This window comes from Diachasma alloeum, unplaced genomic scaffold (assembly GCF_001412515.2).
Source record: "Diachasma alloeum isolate Michigan unplaced genomic scaffold, Dall2.0 Dall_scaffold_00307, whole genome shotgun sequence".
Classification (NCBI taxonomy): Eukaryota; Metazoa; Arthropoda; class Insecta; order Hymenoptera; family Braconidae; genus Diachasma; species Diachasma alloeum.
In genome coordinates this window covers 557,857-571,527 of record NW_021680446.1, presented here as the reverse complement: position 1 = coordinate 571,527, position 13,671 = coordinate 557,857, and the positions used below count along the sequence as shown (strand labels likewise).

The following is a 13,671-nucleotide window of genomic DNA, read 5'->3' as shown; positions in this document are numbered from 1 at the left end:
ACCACTTTACTACTAAAATAAATATGAAAATAATAATATGAACAATTCAGTAGTGAAGTGGTCAATCGGTTTAGGTCGACTGAGCTCCCAGTTGAGTTCTTGTTAAATGTAAAAATAGCGTTTTAATTTTTGTAATAAAATTTTTAAGAAATATTTTTAGGAAAAATTCGCCAACTCCTTTAGAATTTGAGATATTCATCGAGAACTGGCGTTAGAATGGAATTGCCTTAAGCCGTTTGACCCTTCACCACTGAATTTTCATCCCTAAAAAATTTAGATAATTCAGTAGCGAAGTAGTAAACCGCTATAAGTAGATTTTGACTATTGGCCAGTTTTCAATAAATATTTCGAAATCTAATGGAAATAGCGAAATTTTTATAATTTTCTTTTTTGTAGCTCTCAATTTGCTCTACAAAAAAGTTTATGACAAAAATTTTCCTATTTCCCATAGATTTTGAGATATCCATTGAAAACTGGGCAGTAGTCAAAATCGACTTCCACTTCACTACTGAATTAATTTGAATAGGTCTGCCGACCCTCGTGACCCTCAGAATTCCTAGAGAGTAACAAGAATAAAATCCTCATTAATTAAAGGTTCACAAGGTTGAGGAGATATATTGAGACGGCGCGAGCAGGACACCCGACTACATAGCCAGGAAAATAAAGGCTCCGGCATAGAAGCAGTCGTTGGTCCGCACTCGCGAGAGGTGGAACCCCCCGAAAACCGCCCCATCTCGCACAATTCACAGGGAGGGAAACAAACAACTGGTAGACCAAAAAGTTGGATAAGTAATGGCGGGAAATTCGGCGAATCAAAGTGATGAACTCGACGAGAACTACATTTTCAACACATTGAATCACATTAACGAACTGAACGACTCACTCCTGATGAAGGCCTTCGAGTGCTTTCAAGCTAAACACTTTCATCAACTTGACGAAGGGGTGAGTGAGAACGTCTGCGAGTTTGACTGGGACTCTTTGCTCTGCTGGCCTGCCTCAGCCTCGGGGACTTTGGTGAAACAATCGTGCTTTGAGGAACTTCACGGCATTCAGTACGACAGTTCACGTGAGTTGATGCACTTTGTTGTACCCATTTTTTAAATTGATCATACACTGTTCTTTTATAATACTAGATTAGACCGCGCGCATATTCTCTACCTCACGTCCCTCAGCAATTGCTAGAACCGAGATACAGATGTTCTCGATGGATTTCCACTGATATTAAAAGTTAATATGATTGTGGTAGAGATTATGTTGAAGTCCATTAGGGTCTTCCAAAGTATATTCACTCCATAAGAATCATTGGTATTTGGATTATCCACGTTCACACACGAATCGAGTGAAAAAACACAATTGCGATTTGGAGATAAGAAATTTTGAAGACAGAAAATTTGCCAAACTCTCGAAGAACCAACGGGTTTTTTCGGTTTTTCAATTACCAAGGGAATGAGTATCAGGTATACATTATCATTTTCAATTCAAATTTGAGATCATTCGTGATGAAGTGGCAATATTAAGCTTCGGTCGAACAGGGATTTTATTTATTATGAAAAATCTAAATTATTCTCCGAAGGTAAAAAACAGTTGATGCACTTTGTTATACTCATTTTTTAAATTGATCATACACTGTTCTTTTAACTAGATTAGAGCGCGCCCGTATTTTCTACCTCACGTCCCTCAGGAATTGGTAGAACCGAGATACAGATGTTTTCGATGGATTTCCACTGATATTAAAAGTTAATATGATTGTGGTAGAGATTATGTTGAAGTACATTAGGCTCTTCCAAAGTATATTCACTCCATAAGAATCATTGGTATTTGGATTATCCACGTTCACACACGAATCGAGTGAAAAAACACAATTGCGATTTTGAGATAAGAAATTTTGAAGACAGAAAATTTGCCAAACTCTCGAAGAACCAACGGGTTTTTTCGGTTTTTCAATTACCAAGGGAATGAGTATCAGGTATACATTATCATTTTCAATTCAAATTTGAGATCATTCGTGATGAAGTGGCAATATTAAGCTTCGGTCGAACAGGGATTTTATTTATTATGAAAAATCTAAATTATTCTCCGAAGGTAAAAAACAGTTGATGCACTTTGTTATACTCATTTTTTAAATTGATCATACACTGTTCTTTTAACTAGATTAGAGCGCGCCCGTATTTTCTACCTCACGTCCCTCAGGAATTGGTAGAACCGAGATACAGATGTTCTCGATGGATTTCCACTGATATTAAAAGTTAATATGATTGTGGTAGAGATTATGTTGAAGTACATTAGGCTCTTCCAAAGTATATTCACTCCATAAGAATCATTGGTATTTGGATTATCCACGTTCACACACGAATCGAGTGAAAAAACACAATTGCGATTTTGAGATAAGAAATTTTGAAGACAGAAAATTTGCCAAACTCTCGAAGAACCAACGGGTTTTTTCGGTTTTTCAATTATCAAGGGAATGAGTATCAGGTATACATTATCATTTTCAATTCAAATTTGAGATCATTCGTGATGAAGTGGCAATATTAAGCTTCGGTCGAACAGGGATTTTATTTATTATGAAAAATCCAAATTATTCTTTGTAGTTGAAAAACCAAAACAAAATCATCATGAGTTGAGGCACGATTGTGAATTATTTGTTTTTAAAAAAAGTGGTGAAAATTCGGCAATTTAGAATACTGAAATTTAATTCTTTTTTCTATTTAGTTTAGTATGTATATATAATATAATATAATATTTATACTACATATATTATGGTATTAATACAAGATCTATGCGCGCACTCTCGCGCGCGCTGATCTATTCATTTGTTGAAATGAAGAAATGGAATTTATTGAATTTCATTTTCTCATGAATACCTTATAAATATTGATAATGAATCAAAGAGAATTCGACTAATGATTGAANCATTTAATTTATTATGAAAAATCTAAATTATTCTCCGAAGGTAAAAAACAGTTGATGCACTTTGTTATACTCATTTTTTAAATTGATCATACACTGTTCTTTTAACTAGATTAGAGCGCGCCCGTATTTTCTACCTCACGTCCCTCAGGAATTGGTAGAACCGAGATACAGATGTNCATGATATATATATACATGTAAAATATATATATATATGACGTGAAAAAAAAAATTACCACTGAAGAATTTGAAAATGCCACGTGTTTTTTTTGTGAATAACTTCGTGTCACATATTGACCAATCAGAATTAAGGATTAGCGGTCAGGCAGTTTCGAGATATCTCGATATAAAACAACTTCACGTTTCTTTCATCTTTAGTAAATAGAAGTACATTATATATAATACATTATAATATATTATATGATAGTATAACGCTAAAGAAAGAACACGTTAGGCGGAATAGATTGGCTTCAAAAAACGTTACATTGGATTTTTATTAAAGGCACATTTCCGCCTTTTATATGCGGAGCTTACATTTTGCGAAGAATTTGTCTATCGCTGTGAGAGCTTCGAAGTCGGTTGCCACCATGAACTGGAAAGTCCAATACGGAGAAAAGTATTTCAGATCTCAGTTTGGCTGTTAGTTTTAATCTCTGCGGATTCAGAAGGGGACGTTGCCATAGTATGTGGTCAATATCCTGGGATTCTGCCCCGCAGTTGTGCTTAATTAAATGTCAAATGTATTTCATTGAAATATTCAGTCTTATTTTTTATCTGAATAAATTTTTCCACTGAATGTGCTTGAGCATGTTCAATGATAAATATTGATTTCAAAGGTCGTAAACTCGATTGACATCTTCCCATCAATTAATGACATTAATTGCCGATCATTACACCAAGTAATATCGAAGAACCGCTGGTGAGACATTACGATTCAACAGAGGGTCCGTTGCGATAAAAATAGACCGTTGATGGAGGTCATAACAGTCACAATATCGCCCGATAAGACGCTAGGGATGTGCCCTAGAAGGATAAACTCGTTAAGGGATTTATTCCCCGGTACTTTTGTCTTTACAATCAAGTCGAAGGTCAGACTTTAGGACTTTTTTTATACTTAGATGGAACATCGCTCACAGACGAAAACACTTAAAATTCCTTCACTTGTCGATTATTAGAGGTGATAAATGATATTCATGTGGGGCTGTCGTTCTTAACATTTATCGGTTTTTTTCAGAAAATTTTGTATTGGCAAAAAAAATTGCAGAAATTTTTTTTGCAAATAATTGTCGTGTTTATCGGCTAAACAATTTGCAGATTTTTTTTTGCCAATAATAGTTCAGTAGCAAAGCGGTAAACCGGTTTAAGTCGATTTTGACTTTTGGCCATTTTTTGACAAATATTTCGGAATCTAAGAGAGATAGCAAAATTTTGCTCATTACCTTTTTTATAACCCTCAGTTGGCTCTACAAAAAAGGTCGTGACAAAAATTTTTCTATCTCTTTTAGATTCCCAGATATTCGTCAAAAACTGGCCAGATATTCGTCAAAAAAAATTGCAGAATTTTTTTTGCCAATAAAAAAAATTCTGCAATTTTTTCTTGCCAATAAATAGTCAATGGAACCCGTTAAACCCTTCCTCAACCTCCCCTCAATACTTGGTGAAAATTTCAGCCATTCATATTGGATAGAATCGGAGAAAAATGAAATAAAAAAAAAATCAACTTTTGCGACCGCTTCCGTTACCCCTTAAGGATGAGTATGAGTGCGAATGAGTCAGTAGATCGACAAATTTCGAGAAGAGTCGTAGTACGAAGAGCGTGGGTTTTGCGTTGTCAATGTATTAAAATATTTTTTTTTAAAATAAACTGTCACATTCTTTAAGAAAACTAACAGATTGTTTATTTGTTATTATTTATTCAAATAAACTGTTATATTCTTTAATAAAGTTACTGTCATAAATCCTACATTATAGTTTGTGAATTATGGTTGAACGCACATTGCATCGATCAGGCATCACTTGCAACAATAAAACTTGGAAACTTTAATAATATTCAATTGCCCATTCGATTTTTCCACTTCCGTTTCGTCCGCGTTTGATACTTTCCTCAAGATTCACTCCCCGACGCACGCGTTTGTACCCAAGTGTAACGTTAACAGCACGAAGCTACGTAATTGCCATTAACTAGCCCGACTACTGAGCGATTTAGTCCCTCTAACATAATTAATTATCCAAGCGAGTAGTTTGTGCCCTCCCCAGCGGAGGCCGAAAAATTATCAACAACAAACGGCAAATGGAAGAGGGAGAGAGCGTGAGACTCGATGAAGCCAAAAATTCAACGTAAAATTTTCTCTCAATTTTATGTCACGGGGGGAAACGAAGAGCGCGGGTGTAACTCGTTTAGGGGGTACAATGAAATGAGTTAACAGCGTTTACTTTCAGCGAGAGACCCCGAGATTTCCCCCCAGTGGGGAGACTAATCAATCCTAATGGTCGAGATGTATTCAATCACGGAGCACTATATCAAGGAAAACACTCAATTACAACTAGATTATTTCCTCTACTGAAACACTTTCCCTCTGGAAAAACGGAAAATCTGACCCTTTGAAAATCGTAAAAAAAAAACTTTCTCAGTTTACACTTTTTCCACATATTTTTGAGAGTTCTGAACAGCCCATCGCTTAAATAGTTGGAATCAACGTTCACCCGGCTAAAAAATTCGATTTTGGCGAAAGTCGACTTTCCCCCTGGAAAAACGGAAAATCTGACCCTTTGAAAATCGTAAAAAAAAAACTTTCTCAGTTTACACTTTTTCCACATATTTTTGAGAGTTCTGAACAGCCCATCGCTTAAATAGTTGGAATTAACGTTCACCCGGCTAAAAAATTCGATTTTGGCGAAAGTCGACTTTCCCCCTGGAAAAATCCAAGATCTGTCACTTTGGCCCTTGTGACCCTTTGGCCGACTTTCCCCCTGAAAAAATCTAAGATCTGACACTTTGGCCCCCGGTGAAAAAAATTTTTTTTTCTGTTTTCACTTTTTCCACGAGATCGGCCGCCTTCTCATCTCCTCACGTAGTGGCGCTTCGGTTTCAGTCTTACGCTTACGCTTATTCGAGATTTTCGAGATGTTTCGAGATCGATTTCTTTTCTCCTTTTTACGATAGGAGGATTACACTTCTCTCACCGTTTCTGTCTGTGGTGAATGCGATAGTGCACTCCCTCGAGCCCCCATACTGTTAATTTTAATTACTAGAAACCAGAGAAAATAATTGAAAGCGGAGAAAATAGAATTCTCATCTCACCACTGACCAGAAAATGTCACCAGACAGAGCTAAATTAGAAATGGGAAAGACGTTATTGACGGACATTATCGGAGAATCTGACGGCAAATGACAAAAATTTCCAATTAAAATAAATTAATTGATAAATTGATTGAAATAAATTAATGAATTCAATTCAGTAGCGAAGTGGTAAAAGGAGATGAGTCAATTTTGACTATTGACCAGTTTTCAATGATTATCTCGGAATCTAACGGAGCTAGCAAAATGTTTGTTATAACCTTTTTTGTGGAGCCAATTGAGTGCTACAACAAATGTAATTACGAAAATTTCGCTACCTCCCTTAGATTTGGAAATATTTCTCAAAAACTCAACTGGGATATAAGTCGACATATTTCCGTTTACCACTTCACTATCAAATTGAATTTAAAAAAATACACAACTCATTATTTCTGGCTTTTTTGAAGGGTAAATATTCTATAAAAATATACATTTTTTGCAATTCTTCTCCTTCAATTGTTTGCCATGACACAATCTCCCCCATTTTCATTCAGTAACCGAGGAAAAAAAAATTGTCAACAAATATGGAAGCGAGAGAAATTCAATCGCGAAGCTGTCGCTCAAACTTTCAATTACCGTCTCACGGGAATTTCGATATTATTTTCTTCGTGCCTCGAGCCCGAATAAACAGCACCCGATGAATATCAGACCCACGAGATTGAAATTAAATTCGAAAATTAGTTGATTAGAAATTTTGTTAATATCCTGTCCGTTGATTGATGAGTGTTGAATTAACGACATTATCTCTCGGGATATCTTGAATGATGATGTAGGAGTTGACTGGAAGCGATCGTAGCTCGGCAAATTGCCTGCCGCAGGTGAAAAACTTATAGCTCTTTGTAAAGAGGAGGTAGAAAAATAAAAAGATGAATAGGACTTGAATTTCCCCTCAATGTCCCCTGTTTATTATTCAACTTCGGATCTTTCGAGCATTAAAACGGCAGCATTTGTCACACAATCAAAGCCCGAAAGGAGAAAAAATGCCGCCAGAACGGACGAGAAAAATTCCTGGACATTTAAGGATGTTTAGCCAGTGTCGGTAAATTATCGGTAAATGTGTTTTTTTTTTCATGGTCAAGGAAAATTCTGTTATTTTTTCGGCTGACAGCAAAACATAAAATGAACTTTTCTAACGTTAAAAAAAATTAATCGCAATAGTCTCGGCAGAAATGAATAAACTAATTTTTCCTTATACACGGGCTCTTATGAAATTTACGTTCAAATTGATAATTCACCTACTAGAAAACTCTAAAAATAAAAATAAAAATAGAAGGTAATGTGTAAAATCATACTGAATCCAATGGCCAGAGAAAAATCTGGGGTATCCGGACAAAATGAGGAAATATTTGAATGATTCTATCCCACATAAGCGCACGTTAGCGAATTCATTTGGTGCATTTTGTCTATTTCATTTCTATCAAAGTGAAGGGAATATCTTCATCTCTCAGTTTAAAAAAAAAATCAATTTTTTCAAGTACTTGAGATTTTGGATAAACATCCTTAAATCTCCCCAACTGTCCGGAGAATAATTGAATTTCACAGAGACGGTTCATCTTTCCTAATCAAAGTCGTCAAGTTTTTTTTTCTTTTTTTTTTTTTTTTTAATTTTTAGCTTCCACGATGACGACATTCTAACAACAAGTGAAGTCAATTAAAACCTCGTTCTGACTCTTTTCCCCAGAGAATGCAAGCAGATGGTGTTGGCCAAATGGCACTTGGGACAGGTACACAAACTACTCACAATGCCAGGAGCTGAAAATGAATATTATCGAGTCCGGAGTGGAAATAACAACGACCCTGTACTTCGTTGGTTACACACTGTCATTGTCGACCCTCATCGTGGCTGTCGCAATATTTTTACACTTCAAGTGAGTCCTTAGAACAAAATAAAAACCATAAAAATACACTGAGAGAAAAATTTTCTAATATGCAGACCATATTTACTTGAAAGAATCGAATTGAATAGAAATATTGCAACTGCATAACAAAAAAATCACGAAACCAATAAATACTTTAAGATTGACGATTCCTCCACGCGTTTGATTGAGTTCATTTTCGACAAAATCAATAAGTACAAGAATATTTTAAAGCATGAGACCTTTCTCGGGCGACGTGAGTTGATTGCCTGGGAGAATTTAACAATTGATGAAAAATTACTTGTCTCAATACGAAAATCTCGTTACAAATTACTTGTCTCAAAAAAATATTTTTCAGATATTAGAAACATCTCGTTTTTTTCATATACGAAAAAAAACCGAGAATTCCAATGTCTCCGTTGCTGGTAACTTCCTAGAGATTTCGGTGAAAATTTCCTAAAACGCTTTTAACTTCCCGGCAGGGAAGTTATTGTAATGGCCCCGAAAATCAAAAATCGATTTTTCATCAAATCTCCATGTTTCAAGGCCTTTTCGATGTTCCTAGATAATTTTAAACAAAATGTCTGTCTGTGTGTGTGTGTTCCTAGGTATGTACGTGGTCAAAATTTTGGTTAACGATTTCTCGTGAACGAATTGTCCGATTTGACTTTTTTTTTTTCAATCGATAGGTTTTCATTCAACTTAGAGCGGTTTAGATTTTGGCTGATATCTGTTTATTGGTTTTTGAGTTTTACCGGAAAGAAAATTTCAAAATGACAAAAAAGCAACGAACACTTTCTTAATCTCATGAAAATCACATATAGAACGATTATAATGAAGACAAGGATTTTTCTCACGAACAAATAGACAGAGTATTGAGAGTTGAAAAGGATTCTTTTAGTCAAAATGGGAGGAATAATAATATCGGGAAGTTGTTGGTGCGACCCGTCCGACGGGTGAGACCCACATGAAGACATCCTCGGCCTCGGCCTCTTCAAAATTGTGATTAAAAACTAAAAAACCCGAAACATGAATGACACACTGATTTTGCCCTCCACCCACCGCTGGGTAAAATGCACATGTTTGGAGTGCAATCGATAGGAAATCGGTCGCGACTCTTCACATTGAGTCTACCCTCCACTCAAGATATTTTATTCAATCCCTTCTTCTATTTTTCTTCTAGAGAATTGAAATGCTTGAGGAATAGCATCCACACGAATCTCATGTTTACGTACATGCTTGCCGACCTCATGTGGATACTGACGACAGTCATGCAGGTGCGTAACGAAAATCCACGTTCCAGACAATCCAGTTTCAAAATCACAAACTATTCTTTCTTCATCAGGTCTCAATGCAAACGGACATTCCCACCTGCGTCGTATTCTTCGCTCTACTTCATTACTTCCACCTGACGAATTTCTTCTGGATGTTCGTGGAGGGTAATGAATTATTTCAATCCCCTCTCACTTAATAATATGAGGAATTACACAACAGAGTTGATCAAATTTTGTTTGTTTCCATTTTGTTTGATCACGATGGGATGGGGCTGATGCAGTTGGTAAGACAGAGATGACTGCAGAGGGATGAGAAAACATTTGTTGAAGTTACACTCGCCCACAATAGCTCGCGAATTATTGGTAAAAGTAACGAGCAGAAGTATTTGTCGTGGTTGTGTTGAACCCAGCGTGGGGGTAGTTATAATTATAGTAGGGTCTAGGCTTGAAGAGATAAATCCCACCAATGGTTTATCGGCATTTAACCCCTCACGTACGGGTCCATATAACGCGGCCTGTCCCAACGGCCGGGAAGACTTACGGCGCGTCAACTCCGTTATTCAATGAACGATAACTTGAAAACAGTCGAACGAAAAAAATGTATTGAACTTTGAAATAAACTCCTAGAGAATTTCCTAATTTTTGACACCAATTTCAATGTTTACCGACAATTGGTTGCCGAGATCTTCGAACGTGCTAAATTTATTTATAACAAACAAATTATTCAACAAATCGAAATTTAACTGCTGCCATTCGAAGGAAGGATCATTGAAGTATTTTCAGTAAAAATTTCAAAATTTATGGGGGAAATTTCGTCGATAAACGAGATGATTTAATATGATTGAATCGGTTGGATGTAAAATTTTCATCTACAACTTTTGTTCATAGAAAAAAATATTATAAATGCATTGAAAAAAAATAAAATAAAATAGTTCACTGCAGAGAATTCCATTGCCTTTCCAGATCTTTTCCAAATGTCAATATGTCTCTTAGAATTCGAGAAAATGATTTTTACTGTTGACGAAAAGGGTCGATACCACGCATTGACCCCGGCCGATGGGACAAGTTTACGGGTCGATGCATGGAATTTATTACTTGATTATAATTCCTGAGTCATCTGCCTGATTACAAAGAGTTTACGACTTTTGTACACATCGGAGTCCAATTCAGGTCTGATCCGTGCAGACCCAGCCGTCTCTTAAATAATACATTGATTGTTTATATTTCACCACTTGGTCAGCACAATCCAGTTACACTGGCAAGTGTCACGCCGACAATGCTGTATGTCCACACATTCAACAATAACGCAATTGACCAAATCTGGGGCATAACAGTTGAACATCTCTGATATCGATCAAAAGTGCTAGCCCCATCTCATGATTAAATTAACACTCTCCAATTAACCTGATCCCTTGACCTCGATACAGGACTTTATTTATACCTGCTGGTAGTGAAAACCTTCACTGGTGACAACATAAAGCTGCGAATGTGCCTTGTTATAGGATGGGGTGAGCTGAAAATTTCTCCAGAGAAAAAGTCTCAATACTAACGACTGAAAATATGGTTTTGCATCAACAGGTGTTCCTTTGCTGGTGGTTGTGGTATGGGGAATAGCTAAATCATTGACGATTAACGTGGATCAGAGTATTCAAGTAATTTTCCCCTATTCCAGATTATGTTTACTTTCTGTTTGAATTCTCGTGTACAACACTATCATTTCAGAATGTCGCGTTGTACAGACACTGTCCGTGGATGGTGAATAATGCCTTCGACCTGCTGTACCAGGTGCCCGCTATCATTGTCCTGGGAATCAATGTTGTTTTTCTCTTCATGATCATGTGGGTGTTGATCACAAAACTGAGATCAGCAACATCAGTGGAGACACAGCAGTATCGCAAGGCGAGCAAGGCCCTTCTTGTTTTGATACCATTGCTGGGGGTCACGTACATACTTGTGCTGACTGGGCCAACTGAGGGCCCAATGGCACATGTATTTGCGTACGCACGAGCTGTGCTCCTATCTTCTCAAGTATGTTCAATCGTTAATTTTTGTTATTCACTTCCCGATAGGAAGCTATTGGTTTTACCCCGAAAATGAAAAATCGTGTCACGCTGCGTGTGAGACTCAGAGATTCAATCCTTAGAATCCTCAAAATATCAACAATTCATAACTAAACCAGAACTGAAAAAAATGACTTTCCAGGGCCTATCAGTGGCATTATTCTACTGCTTCTTGAACTCAGAAGTCCAGAATACAGTGCGCCATCATTTCTCCCGTTGGAATACAGCCAGAAGTATCGGTACCAACCGAAAGTACAAAAACTGGTCGCCCCGATCTCGAACCGAGAGCATGAGGTAAAATAGTTCCACATCATTTAATCCCGCGATAAAATATTCCGACAAACGAATATCATCACTGTGTCAATGACTAGTCTATCGGCAAAAATTCCAGGCTCTGGCAACCAGCAAACCCATATCGCAAGAGGGAATCAACTGTGAGTGAAACAACGACAACGACTCTGCTAGGTGTCAACAATCCAACGACAGCTCTTCTAGATCGATCGAGGGTCATCCCCGTGGCTCTTAATGAATAGGAAAAGAGTGAATCGCTGGAAAGGGCGCAATTCAACGTGAAGAAAATTGGTCTAATACAGAATGAGGAATTTTGGGTCCTTGAAATATTCGTTGGGACACAAGTTCAATTTTTGACGTGGATACGTCTGTTTTCCTTATGGGGGGGGGGGGCAATTTAAGGAAAAAGTCCTTAGGGTTCCTTATCGATGGTGGCGCCATCTATCGGAATTCTAGAAAATTCTCCATTTTTTTTCGAAATAAATTTGGGTGTTAGGGATTTTGGTTGTACATAACAATTCAATCATATCGTGATTATAAAGAACGACGAAACGGCCCGAAATTCAGAATTTTTCTAATATACCTATATTGATATAGTATATTTAGATACAAGTGCGGAAAAGTGTTTTTGGCTCGTGGGAGGTTTATCACTCGACTTTGGCTCGTGCTATCATGAGCCAAAAAACACTTTTCACATGAGTATCGAACGATGTTTTCATTACAATGTGTGAAAAGTGGGATTTTCACTTTACGCACAAGTGATGAAAAATATATATAATAATCGCTGGGGAGGGCGCAATTCGATACAAGTTCAATTTTTGACATGGATACGTCTGTTTTCATTATGGGGGGGGGGGCAATTTAAAGAAAAAGTCCTTAGGGTTCCTTATCGACGATAGCGCCATCTATCGGAATTCTAGAAAATTCTCCATTTTTTTTTCGAAATAAATTTGGGTGTTAGGGATTTTGCTTGTACATAACAATTCAATCATATCGTGATTATAAAGAACGACGAAACGGTCCGAAATTCAGAATTTTTCTAATATACCTATATTGATATAGTATATTTAGATACAAGTGCGGAAAAGTGTTTTTGGCTCGTGGGAGGTTTATCACTCGACTTTGGCTCGTGCTATCATGAGCCAAAAAACACTTTTCACATGAGTATCGAACGATGTTTTCATTACAATGTGTGAAAAGTGGGATTTTCACTTTACGCACAAGTGATGAAAAATATATATAATAATCGCTGGGGAGGGCGCAATTCGATACAAGTTCAATTTTTGACATGGATACGTCTGTTTTCATTATGGGGGGGGGGGGCAATTTAAGGAAAAAGTCCTTAGGGTTCCTTATCGACGGTGGCGCCATCTATCGGAATTCTAGAAAATTCTCCATTTTTTTTTTCGAAATAAATTTGGGTGTTAGGGATTTTGCTTGTACATAACAATTCAATCATATCGTGATTATAAAGAACGACGAAACGGTCCGAAATTCAGAATTTTTCTAATATACCTATATTGATATAGTATATTTAGATACAAGTGCGGAAAAGTGTGTTTTGGCTCGTGGGAAACCCATTTTTTCACACTCACTGCATAACAACCCTTTATGCACGACTGAGAAAATACTGACATAATTTTGATTCCTCCCTTCATGCCTAAATTCCCATCGTCTTGCCTAAACGTTGATGAATAATCAATATTGTGTCATGAAAAAATGAATGTCTTCCGTGGAATTTTGAAATTCACTAGTCAATTCCGATTCTCCACTTTTGAGTGGCAAGAGATAATTATGACCTACAAAATCAGATTCCCGAGGAAAAATCGCGCGGAAAATGGTATTTTTCAATTTTTTTTCTCGAAAAACGAAAAAGTTTTTTTCCCGGGGTGAGCCTTCCCCTAAGACTTATAATATTACAAAATTTCAGATTTTTGGAATAA

At 36.8% G+C, this 13,671-nt stretch overlaps 1 protein-coding gene across 1 annotated transcript; it reads left to right on the top strand.

Moving 5' to 3' along the window:
• The first annotated feature begins 792 nt into the window (after nt 1-792).
• Nucleotides 793-12,039, top strand: LOC107039721 (diuretic hormone receptor). Its single transcript, XM_029126209.1, has 9 exons — nt 793-1,066; nt 7,929-8,115; nt 9,287-9,380; nt 9,449-9,542; nt 10,805-10,885; nt 10,956-11,029; nt 11,100-11,405; nt 11,580-11,731; nt 11,829-12,039. Exons 1-9 carry the CDS (start codon nt 793-795, stop codon nt 11,968-11,970), a joined length of 1,404 nt encoding a protein of 467 aa, XP_028982042.1. The 3' UTR covers nt 11,971-12,039.
• Nucleotides 12,040-13,671: the final 1,632 nt, after the last annotated feature.